The sequence below is a fragment of the Gadus morhua genome, chromosome 1 (genome assembly GCF_902167405.1).
Source record: "Gadus morhua chromosome 1, gadMor3.0, whole genome shotgun sequence".
NCBI lineage: Eukaryota > Metazoa > Chordata > Actinopteri > Gadiformes > Gadidae > Gadus > Gadus morhua.
In genome coordinates this window covers 16,289,268-16,313,234 of record NC_044048.1, presented here as the reverse complement: position 1 = coordinate 16,313,234, position 23,967 = coordinate 16,289,268, and the positions used below count along the sequence as shown (strand labels likewise).

The 23,967-nt window shown below is 40.2% G+C and overlaps 3 protein-coding genes across 5 annotated transcripts; 2 read left to right on the top strand and 1 right to left on the bottom strand.

Annotated features, from left to right (window-relative positions):
- The first annotated feature begins 150 nt into the window (after positions 1-150).
- Positions 151-8,220, top strand: csf1b (colony stimulating factor 1b (macrophage)). 2 transcript variants are annotated; one of them, XM_030369877.1, is made up of 9 exons: positions 151-383; positions 3,716-3,829; positions 3,971-4,033; positions 4,143-4,313; positions 4,546-4,750; positions 4,856-4,992; positions 5,865-5,908; positions 6,841-6,907; positions 7,077-8,220. In XM_030369877.1, exons 1-8 carry the CDS (start codon positions 186-188, stop codon positions 6,878-6,880), a joined length of 972 nt encoding a protein of 323 aa, XP_030225737.1. In that variant the 5' UTR covers positions 151-185; the 3' UTR covers positions 6,881-6,907; positions 7,077-8,220. The 2 variants fall into 2 exon arrangements, with proteins under 2 accessions (XP_030225737.1, XP_030225745.1); XM_030369885.1 differs by lacking the exon at positions 4,856-4,992.
- LOC115553512 (fibromodulin-like) lies at positions 7,038-11,131 on the bottom strand. Of its 2 annotated transcripts, none has more exons than XM_030369834.1 (3): positions 10,878-11,131; positions 9,704-10,604; positions 7,038-9,378 (listed from the first exon to the last, which is right to left on the bottom strand). In XM_030369834.1, exons 2-3 carry the CDS (start codon positions 10,599-10,601, stop codon positions 9,227-9,229), a joined length of 1,050 nt encoding a protein of 349 aa, XP_030225694.1. In that variant the 5' UTR covers positions 10,602-10,604; positions 10,878-11,131; the 3' UTR covers positions 7,038-9,226. The 2 variants fall into 2 exon arrangements, with proteins under 2 accessions (XP_030225694.1, XP_030225703.1); XM_030369843.1 differs by having other exon boundaries at positions 9,704-10,756; positions 10,878-10,996.
- Positions 11,132-16,099: 4,968 nt separating this feature from the next.
- eif2d (eukaryotic translation initiation factor 2D) lies at positions 16,100-22,776 on the top strand. The gene is made up of 15 exons (XM_030369686.1): positions 16,100-16,342; positions 16,507-16,697; positions 16,797-16,880; positions 16,980-17,070; positions 17,161-17,268; positions 17,346-17,626; positions 17,918-18,035; positions 18,128-18,173; positions 18,286-18,392; positions 18,540-18,689; positions 18,973-19,062; positions 19,157-19,252; positions 22,086-22,206; positions 22,288-22,462; positions 22,572-22,776. The coding sequence occupies exons 1-15, from the start codon at positions 16,287-16,289 to the stop codon at positions 22,637-22,639; spliced, it is 1,782 nt and encodes a 593-aa protein (XP_030225546.1). The 5' UTR covers positions 16,100-16,286; the 3' UTR covers positions 22,640-22,776.
- Positions 22,777-23,967: the final 1,191 nt, after the last annotated feature.

The window sequence follows — 23,967 nt, the reverse complement described above, 5'->3', positions numbered from 1 at the left end:
GTAGATGTGTTTCCCTAAAATGGCTTTTGTTTAACAACCTAAAGGACAAAAGCCCAGACACATATTAAGGCCCCCAGCTGAACTATTGTATTTGTGGAGAACGTGAGAGTTGTGGGCGGTCTCAGGCTGGACCATAAGCAGGGAGAGTTGTTCTATGCAAACTGAGTCTGCAGGAGGAGCACATTATGTTTGGGGGGATCGGCATGAGATGTAGTATCGTCAGTTTTGCCTCGCAGCATTCCCTTTCACCACGAGTGGGACTAAATACAAAAAACGCATTTATCTGCCTCAATGTGTGTGACAGAGGAGTCTGCTCTTGTTCTTTGCCAAACATATACCAGATGACCAGCCTGGTGCCCTCCCTGATTCAGAGCAAAACCAAGGTAAGGGAAACTTCACAGAATATTTTATTCACAAGGTCAATGAGAACATTTTAAAACATTGGAGGTTACATGTGAATGACCGGCTATGCTTATGTATCTGTGTTTGTGTTTCTGATTGCGTTTGGTGTGTGTGTGTGTGTGTGTGTGTGTGTGTGTGTGTGTGTGTGTGTGTGTGTGTGTGTGTGTGTGTGTGTGTGTGTGTGTGTGTGTGTGTGTGTGTGTGTGTGTGTGTGTGTGTGTGTGTGTGTGTGTGTGAATTTATTTTGTGTTTGTGTTTGTGATTTGGCATACCTTTAAAGTGCAGGTTGGTTAAATCGTGCTATGGATGACTTAGATGGACAGTATATCTTGGATATCATGGGAAAAGCAAATCATGTTGTGGTTTAATGTGAGCTTTGTGTCCCATGTTTTTTTATCCTTGTCCTGGTCCTATTAGTTGTGTTTTACATTCAGTTAAAGTTAATCTGTGGTATCACTCAACAACAGTTAAGACTTCTGTTACTATAATTAGTAGTATAAGTAGGACTAGTAGAAGTAGGGAAAGAGAAAGGGACAAATTTAAAATACAAATATATATTTCAACAACATATTTATACATTTAAGGATGCAATGATGAAGTTATTTTGAATGTAGTAATATTGGAACAATTTACCTTTTTTTTTTTTTTTTATTAGTATTAAAGAAGATTAAATGTACTTAAAAAGATCAATAGCGAAACCCTTCATGTTTCCAAGTGTTCTAATAATGTAATATAACTACATATTTCAAGTAACCTGAAAGTGTATCGCTTGCCTTTTTTAATCAGCGTGCCCACATGTCTCTAAAATGTGTCTCAATAGTTCAATCACTGAGGCAGTAAGATTGCAATTACAAAATCATCAATAAACATTGACAATAAATGCTTATAGATAATGTGTAATAATAATGAATGTGAAAAACGATTAACATTACTTTATCATTCCATGAGTAACAATAACCAATAATGCCTAAACAATACTGATTCTGTCCACTGCAGACAGTATACACCATCACATTCAAGTTGGTCTACAACAGCCTCATGCTTGTTAAATGAGGACCATTAGCTCTGGATTAACATCCAGGTCTTGTTCAGCCTTTCAAACAGCCTATTTAGCAGTGGGACTGTAGTGTTGGGGAGTGTCACATGAAAGATATGGATTTATGTCGTTAATAATTATCTTCAACACCAAACAAACCGGACCAAAGCGCTTGTCGAGGTTATGGTAACAAAGAAAGGATGTATGCGATTCTGTGTGGTAGGCTTTGCCATTTTTCAAGCTGATGGCAATAATTGATGGTGACATGCCACATTCCAACCAAGTTATATTTATCTATGAAGCTAACTGTGCTGGTATGAAAGTTGAACCACAGTGTAAATCAGGTATGCTTGGCTGTGATCAAAATTACTTTCATCCCACAAGAAGGACGCAACTTGATAAGGAAAGCCTAAGGGGTAGACCTACCTATTTTGGATTAGGATATTACCTATTCAGTAAATAGGTCAGTTAAACGCGTTATTAACGGCGTTAACGCAAACCAAATTTAACGGCGTTAATTTTTTTATCGCGTGATTAACGCAATTATTTTATAAAAAAAAAATATATATCTTTGGTTCAAAACAAAGAAGCAGTAGCCTGACTGCTATGTTCAAATGACATTTGTTCAAAGCAGTCGTTTAATTGCACTATAGGCTCTTTTTTTGTATCGTCCTGTTTTGATCAGTGTATATGCCAATGTTGTTATCAATAAAAAATCATTTGCACAAGGCAAGCCGATGCACTTCACCATTTTGATAAGAGAATTAAAATGAGAAGAATTATGGGACAAAAAAATCAAGGGATATTTAGCATAGAAAAAGAATTTGCGATTAATCGCGATTAATTAGAGTTAACTATGACATTAATGCGATTAATCACGATTAAATATTTTAATCGCTTGACAGCTCTAGTATAAAGTTAATCTAAAATCAGTTGCCTTCAAATCATAAATGATAAAGTTAGTGGTGGGGAGGGGCTTTCCGTTTAACTTTGACTGCCAGTGGTAGAGACCCCTATGGTATATATTCTTATTGTTTTAGTAAAAATGTGGAGGTTGATGTAAGCACTAAAATATTTGATTTTAGGGTTAGGTTTTTGGGTTAGGTTTTGTCAGATTTGCTTACAAATGACACGTGTTACTTTCCTTTCTTAGTATCGATGGTACAAAGAAAGGACACATTTGATGGTTAACATTGGTTTCGTTCTGAAAAAATAAATATTTTAAAGCCTTAACAAATAATTTGACACAGAATGGAATATTCAAAATCAGAGAGAGAGAGAGAGAGAGGGAGAGGGAGAGAGGGAGAGAGGGAGAGAGAGAGAGAGAGAGAGAGAGAGAGAGAGAGAGAGAGAGAGAGAGAGAGAGAGAGAGAGAGAGGGAGAGAGAGAGAGAGAGAGAGAGAGAGAGAGAGAGAGAGAGAGAGAGAGAGAGAGAGAGAGAGAGAGAGGGAGAGATCGAGGCAAATCAAAATAGCATGTCAGTTTTGAAGGAGACTGGCTCCCAGACATTTTGGTTTCAACATCTAAGCAATAGCTGTTGAAGAGCGCACACATTATGTGAAAGAACCGAAGCACAGTATATAGAATGGGACCATCTCTGCTTGAATTCCTCTTTGGTTTCAAAGAAATCCTTTGTCCCCGCTTTCCATCTCCAAAATCAGACAGCAAAAGCAGCATTGTTAAATTAAGGGGAAAGACTTGCGAACTCTAGTGTTGGAAGCGGTCCGAGTCCCCTCATACATAAGCTATTCAAGGGCATTATTCAAGGGTTTATGAATGGGTCCAGAGAGATCTCCCCGCATGAATTAGTGAGTTTGTTTATACTTTATTATCCACATTCCATAAGGTTCTGTCGCATGTCAATCAGGAAGAAGAGACGCCAGGAGCTGTTACCAGGCAGCCCTGAGTAGCTGTCTGATGGAACGGGCCATAACACACCTCCCCAAGGGCCTGCCCCCTGCCTCCTCCACAACATACCTCACAGGGGCCTATAGGACCCCTGCTGGAGGCTTAGGGAGACGTAGAGCAGAGCGCATGCTTACTCAACACGTGGCTGTCCATGTCACGCTAGGCCTACGTCTACCATCCTTCTAACCGATCTGTACAATCACTTATTCGCCCGTATACAACAGATTTCCCCCACAGCTGTAGGTCATAGTAGTATTATATGATACTTTAAGATACTCCAAATGCATAGTGTGAGCCGCTCAAGATGAAAATCCCCCCCTTTGTACATCTGGTACCACATGCCGATGCGCTGTTCTTTGTGCGTTACAGGTCAATTGTCTGTGTGTGCTTGTGTTCCTGAGCTTCCCCCTCACCATGGGTGAGGTGCCCGGCCCCTGCAGACATTCCATAACCAGGGAGCACCTCATGACGCTCAGACACCTGGTATATGATTCAATTACTCAGCCGTCATTGAAGAATGGCATTTTTATCCCCCTCCCCCCGTCCCGGGGCCGGGTTGAACTATTGGGTGTGTATGTTTTTTTTTCTCTGTAGTCTACGACTGAGCCCCTGTTGTTTCCACAGATGGATAACCAGTTTAGTAGTGGGTGTATGATTACCTACACATTTATAGAGCGGAAGGATTTGGTAAGGTGCCCTTTCATTTATTAAGATAAAAAAAATGAACAAAGTTATTGACTGCCTTCGAAGAACTCTTTTTTAGTTTTGCTTTTGTTTTTTTCTAAACCACCGACAGAGCAAATGTTGCTTTGTAAAAGCGGCCTTACCGTGGATCTTGGAGCTGCTTGCGACCCACTTCAAGTACAGCAGGGGCTCGGTTAACGAGGGTTACGTTCAGTCTCTGAGGGCGCTCATTCTCAACATCTACTCTCAGAAATGTGTTCCTCAGATTAACGAGGAAGTTGAGGTAGGTGCCTGATATTTAATATAACAATGGTCCTCGTAAACCTATTTTGGTCGATTCCAAGCTACTCAAATATGACTCCTCAAACAAAACAACTCCTTTTATTTGTTGTTCTTGTGGTTGTTTTTCCTGTTATTCAAAGATAATTGCATTGTATGAACAATGTACAATGATAATGTCACAATGATGAAATCAAATTATGTTGTTTTTTTCCCCTTTTTAAATGATTTCTTAGGACAAACCAGAAAGTTTTGAAGTGTCCTTTCAACAGTCTCCTCTCGAAGCACTTAGGAGGGCCTTGGAGGTGTTGTCTGTCTACTGGGAGCTTATGACCACCATGGAGGGGCCTGTAGACTGGCAGTGTGAGAGTGAATACACTGTAGCCTTTGTGGTCAGCACAGAAGTACCTACCAACCTGCCCACCGTCCACTTTACAACAGGTTTGGTGACACACGTTTAGTTCACGTTGCGCTTTGGTGCGCAATGCCTCTCCACCTCTCCTCCCCTCACTAACCTTGGACGTCTGTGATCTTACCTTTCCACAGACAGGGCTGAGAAGTACTCAATGAACGCGTCCCCGAGACGTTTGGAAACAGATTTTTATAAACTTGGCTTTATAATCACTTCCATCTGCGGAGGAATTCTGATTATATTCTTCCTCTCCTACATGTTCTTACAAAAGGTACGGCACGATCTCTGCAAAGGACGGCATTCTGGCAGGTTCTGACTGTGCAGCCCACTAACCATGATACCAATGTGTTGTAAATATTGTCGTTGTGAATTTGTAACACTTGAATGCATTAATAAGCATTAACTTAGAGTTAATTAACAGTTAGATAATGGTTTAGTTATCATTTTCTAATGGTGTTAATGATTTCTAGTGGTATTCATGTTTAAGGCGCAACGACATTCAATCTAGCATGCCGCTTAAAATTTGCTAAAAATATCAGTATTCATCGATCGATAGTGATTTCAAAAACTAAATCCATGAAATGGAATCCAATTACTGATATGTTCTTCAAATAAAAAATGTTGGCCAGCCCTTCCCTCTCTCTTTGTTTACAATAATCTTACTATTAATACTCCAAAAAACCCTCCCACTCACACCACTCAGCCAGTTGAGCTAAGCTATTTCGCGTCACACAGTTGCACAGCCAGTAAGAGTGGACGTAACTCTGTTATTGAGGTTTTTCATTCTGAATACAACATTAACTAGCTGTTAATGATGCCTTTACTGCAATCTAAACTGCTCAGCCTTCCCCATGTAGGCCAATTTGAAAGCATTCAGTGGTAACTTATGAAAATAGCTTGGAACTGGAGCTAAGAAACAATGAAAAAATAACCAACTGTTGCCATTTAACTGCAGAGAAATAATTGAATCCGGATTTCTCAGTATACTAAACATAAGCTTGAAGGAAAAAGAGTGGTTTCAATTTGTGTCATTTTTTTTTCGCATGACAGAGTTCAAATGTCAGAAAATATTTTGAAGTAGCAGCTAGGCATCCTCTGTTCAGTATCTCACCCCCTTTTTTCTTCCATTGGTCTGGTATGTAGATTCGGCGGAGACATGCAGATCACAGACCTGGAGCCATGATAATGTGAGTAGCCTATCTCTAGGAACTTAAAGGTAGGGTAGGGTTAGGGTTAGGGTTTGGGTGAGGGTTAGGGTTAGGTATTTTTCTTTTTTATTACCATTATTTGTTTTGTTTTTGGGAAGTGGCTTTTGGGGTTGGCCTGAAGGGAGGGTTAGGGATTTTTTTTATATACTTTGAAAACGAGTTGACCGTTAAAATTGCCTGCCGTAGCTTTAAGTGCTCCTTCTAAATATTCCCTAGAGATTCATGAGTTTAGTGCTAATCTGGTTGACCGTTGCTCAATGTTACACATTGCGACTTTATATAAGGTTATGATGTTCATGTAAACTAAGGTAAACATTCATACAATATTTCATAGGGTTAGGGTTAACCTTTACCAAGTTACCCTAACCCTTATGCTAATTCTTTATAATAATACATATGACTGTAACTAATCTTAATAAATGGTTAATTAATGTACCCATATTGTAAAGTTTTATTTACTGCAATAATGTAGTGTCCATACATTCAAAAGCACTCTCTTGTATGTTTTCTGTATATCTCAGAGTATATGTATATTGTTCATATTCCTGGGCAGAAGACAGCTATAATGTTGCTTTTGCTGCAAGCTAACACTGCTAGCCTCCCCCCTGTAGGCCACTTAGAAAGCATTCAGTGGTAACAACCTGTGAAAACAGCTTGGATAAGAAACAATCCCAACAGAGACACCTCGTTGCCGTTTAACTGCACAGAACTAATTTATTTATTTCTCAGTACACCAACCATAAGCGCTAAGGAAAAAGACAATTTGTCAATTTGTGTTCTTAAATCCTAAACCATATTTGTTACCCATGACAGAGAGTTAAAATGTCTTATTCTGGTTTCATTTCAAAGTGGCAGGCATCCTCTCTGTTCAGAAACTCATCTCCTTTTTCTTCCATTGGTCTGGTGTGTAGATTCAGCAGAGAGCTGCAAACCACAGTTCTGGAGGCATGATAATGGAGGAGCTCCCAGAACTTAAAGGTAGGCACAAACATTTTTAGAAGCATTTTTTATTTGTTTCAGGTGGGTGGTTTTGGAGGGAGGCCTGAAGAGAGCAAAAGATCGAGTTGACTTTTTCAAAAATGCCTACCCATAGGGATTCATGAATCTAATCTGTTTCAAGTGTATTCACATTTTATTTTTTCATTAGGCAATGACAGCACATGAATTGAGCAGTGTATGACGAACACATGAAGGTGAACATTCGATTGATTAATCATCAAGGACACAAGAGTTAACATATTTTCATATGTATAATGTACCATCTGAACCATATGTCATCAGAGCTTGGCTTTAAGTGGAAGCAAGAGTTTTTATTTAGAATAATGTGCTTTGCATATTAATGTTTATGCTGTATCCATGGCTTATATTTTTCTATTTAGTTGAGAAAACAAAATATTTATTTTTACAATAGTTATCTATGTTGAACAATTTGTCTATCATATGTAACATAAACACTTTCTTATCTATTGTTAAAGCTGTTTCCCAAATGTTTCAACCACTAATTTATTATATGTTAAAACTGTCTGTATAATAATAATCTATTGATGCATTAAAAATCCATATTAAATTACCTCTGCAACGCTTTGATAACAGTGGGAATGAAATGTGACACCCAACAAAATCCCTTTGAGACATCCGATCTATTAACACTAGTGGATTGGTTAAGGTCGTGATCCTTTTATTGCCTGTTGGTTTAACTTTCCATTTCATAAGACTCTCAAAGCTCCAGCCAAACTTCAAAAGAGTGGGCCTTTTTAGGAGGCCTACCCTGCCAAAAATAATGTTAACCAAGGCATCCTCCTCTTAAAAAGATTCTGGGGAACAATAAAAACATACTGGCTATAAGGAAAGAAAACAAAACATATGATTAAACTTTGTATTAAATGTTTAATACTTTGGATTACGTAAACCATGATCAAAGCCTGGCAACAATACATTATGTTATTAAAGGCAGTAAAAAATAATGGAATGTGGCGTTTCTGATTCTTAAAGGATAAAGGGGTTTATAATGCTGTCTTTCAGACAGGTGAGCATTATATGTTGCGTAACAACTGTTTTGTTTTCATAGTGATAGCATGACATGTGGATCCCAGAGGATTACATCCCTGACCTTTTTTGTGGAAATGGCTGCTACATGTGATCATGTGCATGTGTGGGGCCTAAAGCCTATATTTTATCTCTGTCACAATACAAATCCCTCGAAAGTCCAAAAATATGTGAGGAGTGGATTGTAAAAAAAACTTCAAAGATTACTACTGATCATTGTAAATAAAAGTATAGTTGATGTGCAATTTTTCTACTTTTAATTTGGTGATCTATTATTATTTTCCTGCAGCAGATTAAAGGCATCTGTGTAACAGAAAACAACCCACCCTTGTCATGGCTCCCAACTATTTGCGAAAAAAAAAGATTTGGAAGTTTCCCAAAAACAGTTAAGACTGTTCTGAAAGAAAGCTATTCTTTTATTTATTTTCTTTCTTGATTTCTTCTTTCCTTCTATCTTTCCTTTTTCTTTAGTTCTTGCTCAGTCGCTCTCTCCTCTGTCTCTCTACCTTTCTGACTTGGAGGGAGCTGTGAACAGCTGTTTTTAAGTTTAGGCTTACCACAACAAAGAGAACATTTGGCTGTGTCAGATATTTATATTGATGGTGTTATCCAAGGGCTCTACACATGCTTCATATTTGCATAGACACATGGTCACTTCATTTAGTGAGAGAAAAACATGAACATTTGCATAATAGTTATTGTCATATATAATCGTACACCGATTCATTTGTTTACTTTTACGCTACATTCTTTAAATGGAAATAAAATTCACCGTTTTATTGAAGATACTTGGTTAAATTATGAAAAAGAGCTGTGAGTGATTTTTAAAACACAGAAAGTAGCCTTCACAACACATTTCTCTTCCCTTTGAACACGCAAATGAGAATCATCAGTTCATTCCTTTCCTGCTGTAAGACTGTTTTACTCCACAGGATGGAAGCAAAGGGACCAAAATAATCCTCACCATGTCATAATCAGTTATGACTAGTGACATTTTAACTTGGGAAGACATGAACATTTGATAAGGATTTTGTGAATAACACACTTAATTTAACTTATTTAGTTATGGCTTTCATGTGGCATACAGAAAAACAGAAAAACAAAGTCAGAAAACACAACTGGGATACAGTTCAAAATCTAAATAGACGTAACGTGGTTCTAAATCAATTTATGATAGAGGCTTTTATAGAAGGCACGGGTTACCTTGGGACATATCTCCATTGATAAATTGATGAGATATGATAGAAGATCCTAAACATTTATGGAGGCAGCAAGGCGCAAACAGTAGACGGCTTCAGTTGGAATGTCTCTGGCACTAATCTTATTTGCATCCAAACGCAGCACTCTCAATTTTGAGAAGTTGGTCATGTCTACCACACTGCAAAAACTGCTCAAAGAGAATTCTGAAAGTAAAGAGAAGGGGAAAAAGAGAAACATGGAATGGTTTGTCGATCTGTAAAGGCATTTTTTTATATATATATATTTTTCCGAAAAAGCTAAATGTTACTTGCCATATATTATTATCAATGTTATTATTATTATTATTAGCAGTAGTAGTAGTAGTATTAGTAGTAGTAGTAGTAGTAGTAGTAGTAGTAGTAGTAGTAGTAGTAGTAGTTGTATTAATGGTCGTATATTATTAGTAGTAGTAGAATTATTGGTATAATTATATTGAGATGGCATATTACTATGAATAATCAAAAATCTTAAACTGATGCATGAACCTACCTTTAATACGATTGGCCTCTAGGTAGAGGTACTCCAGGTCCCTGCTCAACATGGGGATCCTTTCCAGTTTGTTGTGGGAAAGGTCCAGTTCCACCAGCGTGCTCACATTAAACACATTGGATGGAATACCCTCATCTGTTAGCATGTTACTACTCAACCTTAAGAACTGCAATTTGGGATGCATGCTCAGAAAGTCGGCAGGAACGCTCTCTATCTTATTAGAGCCCAGATAAAGCTGGTGGAGGCTCTCCGGAAGGCTCTTGGGCATCTCGCGAAGGTTGTTCTTCCTCATGTCCAGTACGGCCAGAGACTTCAGCCCCTTGAACGCCCCTCCAACGTCCTCGATGACGTTGGCGTGGAGCTGAAGACTGGCCAGCTCGGTCATGCCCTCGAAGGACTCCGCCTGGATCTTGGAGATCTGGTTGTTGCCAAGGCGGAGCTCCTTGATGGACTTGGGCAGGTTGGACGGGACACGGCTGAGCTCGTTGTGATCCAAGTAGAGGCGTTCCAGGTGCCTCAGCTTCCCGAACACGTTCTTCCCGATTTTGTCGGAGTTGAGGCGGTTCTGAAACAGCACCAGCCAGACCAGGTTGGTGGCGTTGTCGAACACCCCGTCCTGGATGCCCGTGATGTGGTTCCTCTGCAGGTAGACGTACTTGATGTGCGAGGGGACGTAGGGCACGTGGTGCAGGTTGCGGCCGTGGCAGTACATGGCGGCGGGGTACTTGGCGGGACAGTCGCACTCCAGGGGGCAGTCTTGGTCCTGGCCGTTGGCCCAGAGGGCCTGAGGCTGGCGCCAGCGGCCCCGCAGCTGGGCCAACCACTGCAACTGGTTGACCCCTTGGGCCAAGTTCAGGTCCACCAGACACACCATGAAGAGGAGCCCCGCAGCCCGCATGATCTCGAGGGGTGGAAGGTGTATTCAGGCGGGGATGGAGTGGGTGAGGTCCATGGGAGGTTTTGGGGTGAGGTCATCGGGGTGAGGTACGAGGGGAGTGGGCAGTGAGGAGGACAAAGGAAAATAAATTGTACCTTCTCATAAGTAGCTCACAACTGGAAAAAAACAACAATTTGTGATCTGTGATTTGTTATGGTTTGATTTCATAGCTTAGATTTGGTAATTTTTGCTACTTTCTCACTATAGTTGGAAAGTCTGCTAAAAGTATATACTTACAGTTGTTTGTTGTTAGTTGTTTGTTCAGCTGTGATCACGCTTTCTCTCCTCTCTTAGGCTTTGGGTTCCACAACTGACTAAGATGTAATGGTGTGTTGCATTAAATACCCACCCCCCCTACCGCCTCCACCTCCACCTCATCCCAGCGGCAGTCTAAGTCTGTCCTATTAAGAGCCGTGCATTTTCCGCTTGTATGTAGTGCTTACACTGTACCATATTACCTCCAGCCATGTGCATATATCAATCCCATCTGGGGCCTGGTGCAGACATCTGCTATTTAACAACCTTGTTTTCTTCTGTCTCTGTTGTGCCTTATCATTAACATGGCCACTCTTGTTGGCTCAAAATGTGCAGGTTATTGAGCTATGCAGAATTTATGGAATTTTTTAATGGGTTTTTCGTTCGTTCATTCAATTGCACTTCAGCCTCAAGTGGTGGCCTCTTTGGAAACTGTGACAGGACTGAAGACTTAAAGTGCAGTCGACTTGTAATCTTCATCGTTATGATTACAATGATTCACCATCTGAGCTTCAGCATGTTTTTGTAGAAAATATGTTTCTTTGGAATGAAAACAACTGCTTCTATCTCTGCCGCTTTTTGACCTTGGGGCAACACTGTTTTGTGCGTTCTCGTGCGGTCATATTCTCAGTTACCACCTGAAAGCCATTGAATCGTTATGTCATTATCTTCAATTTGCAGCCCTCCTAGCCTAATGGATATTGGAACTGGCTCCTCACTACACACGTGGAACCATTCTTTACAATGAATTAACAAAGAATGCACATACACTGAGAGAGCAACATAATTGCATTACATGTGCTGACATATGGAATCACATTTCCATTTGACTCTAGAATATTTTACTTTCTTCCATATCACAAAAGATACCGTAATGTAAGCATGATTCTACAGATTTTCTTGCCTTTTTAAAAGTATATGGATACATGTCCATATGGATGTCCAATACCTCGTCTCTTCCATTGGCCTTTCTATGTTTTTCTTAAAACGACTGAGCACCGAAGCCGAAGCCAATACAAATTGTCTGTCATGGCCCCTGTTGTGGTGCTGTGTATTCTCCCCCTGTGTATTCAACTCCCCTTCAAATACACCTGGTTTCCCTGCAGTCATCGCCAGATCGTACTTCGTGATACCGTGATAGTTACTCGTTCCTGGCGCCAGTGTATACTCTCTGTAGTGTTTTCTCTTGTTGAGTTCTCGTGCCTCACCTTTGTTTTCTCTTGCCTATAGTTTTTGGATCGTCACCTCCAGCCTGCAGTCTTCACTCCCTCCAGCCTGATATGCCCCACTCTCCAACCTACCTCCTGCCTCACTACTGGTTTTACTCAATAGGCCTGTTCACCGTCACTCCAACTCCTGTCGTGTCTCTGTGTTCTGCTCTTGGGTCCAGCAGCTATCGCTCTCATAACATTGTATTGGATATTGGTTTCGCGAAAGGAGCTCAAATCGCTGTAAACATAATGAAATTTAAATGTACTTTGCAAAAAACTGTTAATAGTATTGTCAGAAACAATACAAAACAGAAAGAAAAGGTAGAGAGACAGATGCAGACAGACAGAAAGAGGGAACATAAGGTGACTGAACGGATAAGGGAGGCAACAAGCTGTATTTCAGAGGCATTTTTTCTTCAAATATTTATCTTTAAGTGCAAAAGTTTAGTTATAAAATTAAGACAACAAAACAATATTTGTATATTTAATATGGGGCAATTCAACAATAATAACATGCACTATGTTTTAAGTAAACTGCTTTTTTTTTTTTATAATGACACCTGGACACAAGGCTTAACATCAGAGACATCAGACAGCAAATATTTTCCAATGGCGCTAAGGGAAAACCCTTTTACACGCCAACACACGCATGCTAATAATTACAAGAAAAAGTCGAACACAGTTTACAACTCCGGAGATGTTGCTTCTATAGGGAAGTTATTAAAGTGTTGTTATTTAAGGATGGTGGGAGGGTACTTTATGAGATCATAGCACAATCCTAATATTCAGGCCAACATAAAACATGTTTTTATTAATACGTATTGGCAAAGAAGAGCTTTTGGATAAAGAAGATTGGTTATTGAGCTGCTCCTCTTCAAATGAAAATCCAATAGGCGTTTACCTGCATTTAATGAGAAAAGTCTGCCTAGAAGAAAAGGGTCAGCAATGGAAATGGATAATAAGAGCTTCGGGACCAATTCTTCAGACATTTTAGGATTAGCATTTTATGGTTTAGCTTCAGCTGCCAATGATATCATTAAACATCTTACTTGTTTATTCGAATACTTGTTTATTCGAATTATTATTTGAATAAAAAACTATTCTTTATGTATACGATATCAATGATGGAGTCAGACAAACAGCACATTATGACAAACATATGATCTCATTTTCATGCACTCTTTGCCTCATCTCTGAATGCCAACTTGCATCTGTCTCAAATATAAGCGGTCCATGACCCAACCCAGACCCTGATAGGAGCAGTAAAGAACAAACCAGCACACAGGCTACTCCATGGAATGTTCCCCATGGATTAGAACTCTGTGTGAGACTTGTAGAATTTAAATCATCTTGATCTGACAAATTCCAAAACTTTGTAGATTCTTCCTGGTTGATGCCTTTATCTGTGGGCCAGGTCTGCCTTCTTGGCAAGGCCCTTATCGTTTATATATTGTTCAATGGTTATTTGTTACTTAACACAATTCATGTAGGCCTGACATGTTTAACAATGACTGCATTGAACCATCAGGAGTTGTGATGCCATCAGTGTTTCCACCTCATCTCCAGTGGGACTATACTCTAGTGATAAGCTGCGTGGTTGCCAGCAGCTAATAGAGCTTCAGCTGAACTCATTCCAAGCTGCCTTCCATTGGGCTCATCGCACCAGTCACAGAGTGCTGCTGTGTGGGTGGAGGGAACTCTACCACACACCCCAGGGGGGGACTCTGGACCCCAGAAAGGGGTTATTTGTTCCTGTATTCTGACTGAAACCCGAGACTAAGGGCATGGATGGGAGTGATCTACTGCCCTTTGACAAAATATACACGGTATATTTTGTCAGAGTAGAATAAAATAGGGTTGTTATCTTCAAGATTACCCTGGTCAATTAGGGAATTAGCAGCATTCAACAAATTATGGAAAAATACATTTGTCATTCAATTGAATATGAATGGGCAGCCAAACAGGGCAAATTTGCCTGAAGACATGCGCACACACACGCACGCACGCACGCACACGGACACACACACACACACACACACACACACACACACACACACACACACACACACACACACACACACACACACACACAAACATACAGGCTCATATTTTAAGGTTGAATGCCACCGTTTCTTCAATAATGCCGCGTTTCCACTGCAGGGTGCGGAACGGATCGGATCGCAGAGGGGGCGGTATAGCCCAGCTCAGTTCCGAGGTCGCGTTTCCACTGCCGACAGTACCCTTGGTGGTAGGCCGGATGTCGATCGCCGCGGCAGCTACGTAAACAACGCCTTCCTCCCCGAGAATGCAGACGAACGTCTCCACCTCCTTGTTCGCCCAAGCAAGCTTTTTACGCGACATGTTAATTGTAATGAATAATACCTCGAGGCTACTGTTTGTTTGTTTTTATCCCCGCGCCACCCGGAAGTGATGATTCTGTCGACCAATCAACGGAGGGGGGGTGTAGCTAGAATTTCACGGGACCCTTTCAGGCGTCTGGTCTCGTTTTGGGTACCGCAACGGAGGAGTCCCGAGAATGGGGCCGGAACGGGTACGGCAAAGTCCGGGTCACGCCCACTTTTGGCGGTGGAAACGCGACCCGACCCGCACCTTTGCGATCCGATCCGTTCCGCACCCTGCAGTGGAAACGCGCCATAAAAAACATTCAAGTAGACTTAAAATGTTTCTTTCCTGTGCTGCTCCCATTTAATTTAATTTAAATTGAATGCCTAATCCGATTATTCTCATGGGATAAATGGCTATAGTTTCAGCAGTGATATTTCGAAACGGGGTATTTTTGAATTAGGATCACATGTCCCTTTCGTAGTTAATTCGTTTTTGACCCAGTGACAAGTTTCCGTCATATAACTATGGAGGTAGATTTGTGTCTTTATTATGCAATCAAAAATAATAGGTTTGAGAGCAAAACTTTCCACACTGCAATCAAAAAATAGATTTGAGAGCAAAACTATCGACACTGCAATCAAAAAATGTTTTATTGCAAGATAAATTAATGTGATAAAAAAAATATTAATGGGAATCCAAAAGTTTTGTTTGCAAACCCAAAAATTTTGTTTGCAAATCCAAAAGTTTTGTTTGCGAATCCAAAAGTTTTGTTTGCGAATCAAAAAGCTTTGTTTGCGAATCCTAAAGTTTAGCTTGCGAATCCAAAAGCTTTGCTTGCTGTTGAGCTGAATCTCGTGGGCGGGACCTACACCGAAAGATGTAAGACACGTCTCTATTGGCCAGTCTCGATCGGAGTGACAGCTTGGCAACATCCGAAAAGCCGCTGCCCCCCGACCGCCTCCAGAAGCAGATTGTCGGCCTGACGGACAGGGTGTTCGTTTGTGCCTCTCAATCCGCGGCGGCGGTCAACAACATCGCCCTGCTCTCCTCTGCCATGGTCTCCTTGTCAGCTGACAGGGAGGCCTACGGGATATTCAGAGCGCGCAAGCGCGCGCACGGGACAAGCTCATGAGGCGAAGCCTAGACGGCGTAGCCTACATGAAATAGAACTCACTCTCTCGTTACTAACTGTGGATGTTGCCAAGCTGTCACTCCGATCGAGACTGTCCAATAGAGACGTGTCTTACATCTTTCGGCGTAGGTCCCGCCCCCCCAGATTCAGCTCAACAGCAAGCAAAGCTTTTGGATTCGCAAGCAAAACTTTAGGATTCGCAAGCAAAGCTTTTTGATTCGCAAACAAAACTTTTGGATTCGCAAACAAAACTTGGATTTGCAAACAAAACTTTTTGGTTTGCAAACAAAACTTTTGGATTCCCATTAATATTTTTTTTATCACATTAATTTATCTTGCAATAAAACATTTTTTGATTGCAGTGTCGATAGTTTTGCTCTCAAATCAATTTTTTGATTGCAGTGTGGAAAGTTTAAAGACACAAATCTACCTCCATATATAACCGGTATATAATAAGACTCCGCTTTAACCACCAAAATAATACGAGAGGCGGAACCAAAGCGTGAGAGTCCACAGTTTCTTGCCGGTTGATATTGTGTGCCGAACAATAATAATGCATTTTTGAAGCATTGTGGCACACCGTTCAGTACATGAGAGTTCAGTTCATAGCTGCACATTAATTAATAACTAGGCTAATTACAAGTCATTGAATTTAAGTGCTTGATAAGTGAAAGTAAATATAGTTGTTTTACCTTTGCCAATATGTTTACAAAGGCATTTCGTGTCAAATCCAACACAGTAATCAAAGGATCAGACAGGTCAGTATTTATGGCGTCAGATTATATATTTTTAAATTCAAAATATCTAACGTACTCAATATTTATTTGAATTGATATGGTATTCAATATCATGTTAATTATCTAAATATCGAGATATCTTTCTCTTCATTATTTTCTTTGTCATTCCTCCCCATCCTCTCTAGGAGAAAGCTTAAAGTCGATGTATCAACTGCCTTTCCCTTGTTGTCGGAGTCAGAGTTGTCGGAAGTTGTCCCAAACAAAGAAGAAATTAATGTAGTTAAGGTTTATGCTCACAAGGGAGATGCAATTACTCTCTATGTTCTTCATAAAAATCCATTGTTCTTTGAACTTGAAAAACGACTCTATCCCACAGGTAAAACACTGATTGAACTATGATTGTTCGAATTAATGAAAACGAAAGCAATGTGTCGCCAACAGCTAAACATCTTGAAATGTTTTATGTATATTTTAGTGTATATGCTTTGGCAATACCCAAATGTTTTGCCATCATTTGCAACATGGGCACCTGTGATTCAAAAGATAGCTGGAGGTGCAGGTAAGTCTTTCAATTGTAACGACTTTCAAAAAGAATGAATACAGTGCAATCACAGCAATATAAACACAATGGCTGTGGGCCATCTATTCTTATCCGTAGATCTGATGCTACCTGGAGTGGTAGTACCTTCATGTGGCCTACCTGAAGTACGACAGGGCGAGTGCTGTGTTGTTAAAGTGGTAGGCAATGAGTAAGTCCACACACCGTCACACATATTCAGTCCGTCATCACACTTAAGTCCCATTGACTCTTCCATCGCATGGAACGTCCTTGTTACCAGGGCACCGATGGCTGTGGGCATTGCTGCCATGTCCACTGCAGAGATGAGCAGTGCAGGCATGAAAGGAAGAGGCGTGTCTGTCCTTCACACATTCATGGATAACTTGTGGTAAGAACTTGTGAATAGAATAGTTTCAAAGTAAATACAAAATATCTGAAGCATGTGGCATATCTCTCTCTGTTCAGGGCTTATGGAGATAAATCGTGCCCTGCTTTGATCTCGGATGCTGAAACGACTGGAGGTGAAGTCTTGAACAGAGACGAGAATAATGAGGAAGGAGAGGGTGGTGAGGAGCAAGAGACAAATGTGGGAGAGTTATCTGATTGTCCTAATGGGCAAGGTGTTGACCAGGAGACAGAGAAGGCCTGCGCTGAAGTGGAAGGACTCAGACTGACCAAGTGTGAGAGCGAGAACAAGAACGAAGAGGAAGAAGAGGTTAACCTAGATGAGCAGATATCTCCTCAAGGTAAAGGTACACATTTGCATCTTGAACCTGCACATGACGCATACAGCATCACGTCTTGAATGAGAATTGCATTGACATATTTAATAGAAAAGTGTCACATTTTATATATGCAATATAACAGACACTGAGTATTTGTATTATTATGATCGTTATTATGATAGGAGGGGACGTTTTATAAATATTTATATGCATGACCCTGTATGTATGATTCATCCTGTTGCCCCATAAATGAACGAATGGCTTTCCCTCTCTCCTCTCCAAATGCATTGACCACGTTAACCACTTCCACAGACGAGATGGACGCCCTGCTGCTGCAGTGTTTCCTGCACGCCCTCAAGAGCAAGGTGAAGAAGTCCGAGCTCCCCCTGCTGACCAGCTCCTTCCTCCGTAACCACATGTTCCCCTGCTGGTATGGCTCGGAGAACGGCGTTCATCTTAACCATAGCGGCAACGCCGCACCGAATATTTGTTGTTTATTTTATTTTTTTGTGTTTGTTGCAGTCCAAACGGCAAACAATTGGACATCAAGAAATCCAGCTACAAAAAGGTTCAGTAGGCGTTCAGAAAGGACTCCTCTTTGAAATGCAGGATGGTTTATTTAAACGCTTTGTAATAAAGGCCACCGTATATGACCGTGTGTGTGCACATTTGCTCTGCAGTTGTCAAAGTTCCTGCAGACCATGCAGCAGCAGCATCGGGTGGTGCGCGTGAAGGAGCTGACCAAAGGAGTCGAGAGCCTGGTGGAAGTGGACTGGAAGAACCCAGTGTGAGCAAAGCCCCCTAAGATCTCTCCAACAATATATAACCGTTTGGTTTCACGCCCATAAACTTCTTGGCCTTGTCTTAAGTGTGACTGCTTCACATGCTTTGAGCTTTGTCCTGTTGTTTTTGTTGATGCGGCCGTGGTTTATAGTCTACGCTCCTTCCGGGCCCCTGCCGAGCCCCATGTGGAGGAGGTGCAGATGACAGAGGATGGCGAGAAGACTTACCATCCCCCTGAGATCACTATTCTGTACTCTGTGTCGGCACGCGTGGAGCCGCTGTTTCGAGAGGCCAACAAGAGGTGTGTTGGGCTTTTGGGTCCTCTGACCTCATCCAGAGCCATGCCATAGCCGTGTAATCGCAATTCTATTCTGTAGTGTCTTGTGAAAACATTGTGTTGGCCAAATCTTTGTACACACGCTTGAATTATTGAACATCATATCATGAAATAATTCTTGCATTGGGCCTCAGCTGTTAGAATGTCATATTCTCTGGACGGGCTTTTTATTTTCTGATTTGTGTGCGATATATTGTGCCTTGCTATCAAACAATGTTTAAATAAATCTCTGCTTTTTTTCTCCAAGGAAAGGAACGGTTCTCCAGCCAGGTGAAGTTAGGGCTATAATAACTGAGTATGTCAAAGCGAACGAGCTGGTGGATGAAAATAACAAAAAGTAAGAGGTTGTTAATGCATATATATTTTGGATCTTTATTTGAGGAAAGTCCAGGTGCAGAAATGTATGTTTGTGTATATTTTACCCCTTCCAGTTATGTCCACATAAACCCTATTTTATGTGACTGTCTGTTGGAGAAGTCTGAGTACCACGAGGTCAGCATTCTGAAGTGGGACGATCTCTTTAGCAGGTAAGACAAATTATAACAACGCTAACTCTTTCTCAAGAAAGCAGACATGAAAGATAGGGCTGTGCCATTAATCAAAATTTGATTTAAATTATGAGTTTTGACTTTCAACGATTATGAAAACAAGATAATTAAGATAAAACGATTATTGTGCCGCATTCCTTTTCGCAAGAATGACTTGTGTAGGTTATAAATCCTGTGCACAGCTTTCCTTTTAAAGCAGTGGGGTATCAACCCTATTTCAAGCCCACACTCACTCACTCTCAATCATGTTAAGTTTGGCTCGAGCAAAGAAAAGTCATGTTTCCACTCAAATTACACAAAGATCGCGTCTGTTGTTATCATCAGTTACGACGCGAAAATGCAGAATTTCTGATATGATACGGCAGTGAAATAGACCCTGAACCTAATATAGCAAGTGAATATGAGCCATACTTTCATCAAAATATCCCATCGAAATTTCAGATTTAGAAGATTCAATTATTATGGAGATGGCTTTTTAATCCAAATGTATATTTGGAAACGAATGGTGCATACTTTAATGTATCAATGTTTTGGAGACGTTGGTTTATGAGGTTATTTCCCTGGTCGATAACTAAATGTAGGCTCGTTCAGAGGAAGACAGTATCCAAAACAAAACTGTTGCCATACAACTGCACACGATGCTTGTAATCAAAAGCAGCCTGTATTTAGGTCCTGAACTGAAAGTGAACATTGGCTATCAAGATGAATGATCAACACATATAACAGAAAGTGATAATTATATTAATGTAGTTAGAGATGTTCAGCAGTGCAAGCCCCACCCCTAAAGTGCCTGTACTTTTGGAGAAGTAGTACCCCCGGGCAGGGACCTTTTTAGGGCTAAACTAATGTCCCCACAACTTAATTCAGACGTGGTGTAGTGTGGAAAAATATTTTATCTTATTTATTTTGGTTTAATTTATTTATTAGGTCATTTATTAACCCCTATGTTTATTTATTTTGGGTAGGTTGTTAAAGTGCACTACAACATAGTTGATCGTATTTTTTTTTATTGTATTTGTTTGTATTTGATTTGTTATGCTATTTAAATGTATATATTATTTATTGGTCTCATCATTATTTTACCTTTTTTTTAAATTAGTTCAATTGAATCATATTTAAACTTCAAGGAAAGGAACTGTAAAAAATAAAAATTTAAATATAAATATAATATAGTGATTAACGGGGTCCGAGCAAATTTAAAAGTCAAGAACAAACGAATGGAAGATACATAAATATAACATATAATTGTCATTTTTTAGGAAAGATGTTCCACTTATAAACCTGAACTGCAGCCTCATTCACATTGTCAAAATGTCTATTGATAAGCAAACAACATCCAGAAAACTCAAAGCACACATTTCTCTAGTGAATTTAGGGCTTTCTTCAAAGCATATACCTGAGAAATCTTTGAAATTCTGGGGAAATTAAACATTTGTAGACAAGAACATTAACGGAAGAAATATAAATATGACAGAGTTAATTATGAAGGAACAATGGTTGATGAAGAAATTCCCCTTAATGCCATACTGTGTCTTGGCAGTCCGATTGTTGATTGCCTGATGATTTTCAGGTGCTGTTCAATGTTGTTTCTTAAATGAGTGGCAATGACGGAATGTCATGTCCAGCATGTTCATAATGCTCTAATCAGGATTCAAACTCAGGATCACCAGTGCACAGCATTATCCCGTTGAGCCATCGACATTCCTGAACTGCATGAAGCCTCATGCACATGGTGAAAATGTCAATTGATAAGCAGACAGCATCAAGAAAACTCCAAGCACACATTTCAGAAGAGAATTAAGGGCTTTCTTTAAAGACCACAGATCTGAAAATGTGCACTGTTAATGGTATCCACCTAATGATAGCCGTATGGTAGCTATACAATAACAAAATGGGTTGATACTGTGGACATTGGCTTTTCTATAAAATTGTGGGAAAAGTAAATATTTTTAGGTTTCATTTTATGATGAAAGAATTTTGAGTCCAGGTCAATCTCGAAAGGAGAAATGAGGCTAGTTCATAATTTTTTTCAAATAGCACCACCTTTGGGTGCATTACCACAATTTGGGTTTATGGGTAGTGGGGGGTATTGGTATCCACCTAATAATAGTCGTATGTTTGTTTATACAATAATAAAATGGTCATATAAGAAAAATGGGCTAACTGCTCCAACTTTTTTGGCCAATATTTCTCAAATGGAACTAAATAAAACAATTTCTGCGATTTTGGTGTATTTTTGACTATTTTTGTAGCCTGTGAATCTTTTTATCATGTTTAGCTTCAATATGAAATTGTGGGAAAAGTAAACTTTTTTAGCGCATAAGACCATAAGGGTTTCATGATGCATCTGATTCTAGAGATTAATATTCTGAAAGAACTTTGAATCCATGTCAATCTGGTGAGGAGAAATAAGCCTAATTCATGATTTTTTTTACAATAGCGCCACCTTTGGGTGCAGTACCACAAATTTGGGTTTCTCGGTAGTGGGGGCTATTGGTAACCATGCCTGAAAATTTCAAGAGTTTTCGATTTACGGTATAGGATGCAGTATGACTTTTACAGAATTTGAGGAAAAAAAAAAACGTTACAGAAACAATAGGGGACCAAGCAGCTTCGCTGCTCGGACCCCTAAATATGATGTTTCCAAGTCAAGTCCAATCTCGATATAGACAAATAATCGTGATTATGATTTTTGCCCTAGTGCAAGACAATGTTAATCCCTTCCCACTATTTTAATGTAGCATTTAAAATAGAAAATTAAAAGTTCGATATGCAAGGTTATGAACCAACAGAACCACTTATTTGTTCACAGGACACTGAGCAAAATGCAGGAGTGCTCCCAGTTTGTAATTGCCGGTCAGCAACCTATTATGAAGAAAGGCCACATTGAGCCCATCGACATAACCGTAGCCTCTCGGGGCTCTAACAAGAAGGTGGGAGTGCACCAATGTTTAACTGTTAATTCTCACTTGTTATAGTGTTCCTTGATGAAGTTTTTCTGAATTACCCTGTAGGTAACGCTCATTAAGAACCTGGAGATGTATGGGTTGGACCCCATAGACGTATCAGCTGCCCTGCAGCATAGAGTCCAGGCCAGCGCTGTGCTGCATCCAGTTCCTGGGACTAAGGACAAGGTTCTGGTTCAGATCCAGGGCAACCAGATTCAGCAAGTTGGCAATTTACTACTAGGTTTGGAATTAGTTTTTTCTTCATGGCACATAGATTTAAAATGTTTACATAACGTGTTCCGACAAATTGCACATAATTGTCATTGGTTGGGTGACTTAATTTTTTCCAGATCGGTATCATATTCCTCGCAAGTACATCCAAGGCCTGGAAAAAGCTCAGAAAGGGAAGAAGAAATAACAGCATTTCATCATAACATACACCATATGTTATCTGTTTATCTGCTCACTGCTAAAGTAATAGCCACTAACCACCATCCATCCCCTGAAGGTGCCATATAAATCTAATAAAAGGACTACATGTTGTTTTATTTCCTGGCCGTGCATTGGCATTACCTTAATAAGTCATAAAAACAGCTTATTTTGCGATGACGCCGGATAACAAGAAAGCTTTGAAGTGTTTATGAATTTGATTTATTTCTACAGTGCACTTTTGATACCTATATCTTCTATAGTTTTTGTAATTCTAAAATATGTTTGTCAAAATATTGTTTTTACACATGCCAAAACAGGAGTAGAATACAAACTTCCAGGGTGAGAATCCCATATTTATATGTCGGTTAATAGTCTTAATTATACATATTGATTTACTGGTGTACCTTTAAACCACACACTGAGGGGGGAGTTAATTCATTTCTCAAAAAATCATTCACGTTCCCCTTGTGAATGATCTTGGGGAATGCTTTTGTCTGAGGTACCAGTGGTAGAAAGACCCAGAATTGTACATCGGGCCAGATTACTTCTTCCTGAAGCACAGTCAAGCACATGACCCTGCAGGTAACATCTGCTGTCTCCAGTGGTGTTTGTCCAACCGTGGTACGTTAGTTTTATTACAAAGGCGTGCGGCATCACTTTAAACAGATGCGTTCCTTTCTTTGTTCTCTAACACACATTTGACAGACGTACGGTGTAGTATGTAGGGTAGGCCTATAGCTAGAGTAGGCTATGTAGAGTGCAGTTGTGCTGTGATCTCCGTGGACCGTGACATTTAGGCCCCCCTCCATCCCAAATGGTTAGGGACAACCTGCAGTTTAGCCGAATCACTGGACAACATGGGTCAACTCAAACAGGAAATTAGATGGGAAGGAGGTCAAAGGCCGAAGAATATTCTGCAGCATCTGAAAATGAGGAATGTTGGTTTTGGCACAAGAAGCGCCTAGTAGTCCCTTTGTAACCCAAATTGGTATCTAGTAACTAGGCATATCATAATTTGGTTCAAGTTGTTTCACATTTCGTACAGTATAATAATTAAGATCCCTATTCAAACTGGCCGGCAGATGGCACTGTTAGTGGTCTTATCCCTACATGCGGCCAATTGGGAAGTAGGCTGAATAAGCAGGGAAATCATTTTCCACTTATTGGCTGTACATGAAACGAATAACTGTTTATGTTTTTATGTAGACGGTTCCTTATCAGATCTACCTACAGCTGTTAATAGGGTAACCCCGGTTTCAACCAAAGGCATGCTGACTGATATTGAATGGTCACCACGGCCACCGATGAGATCAC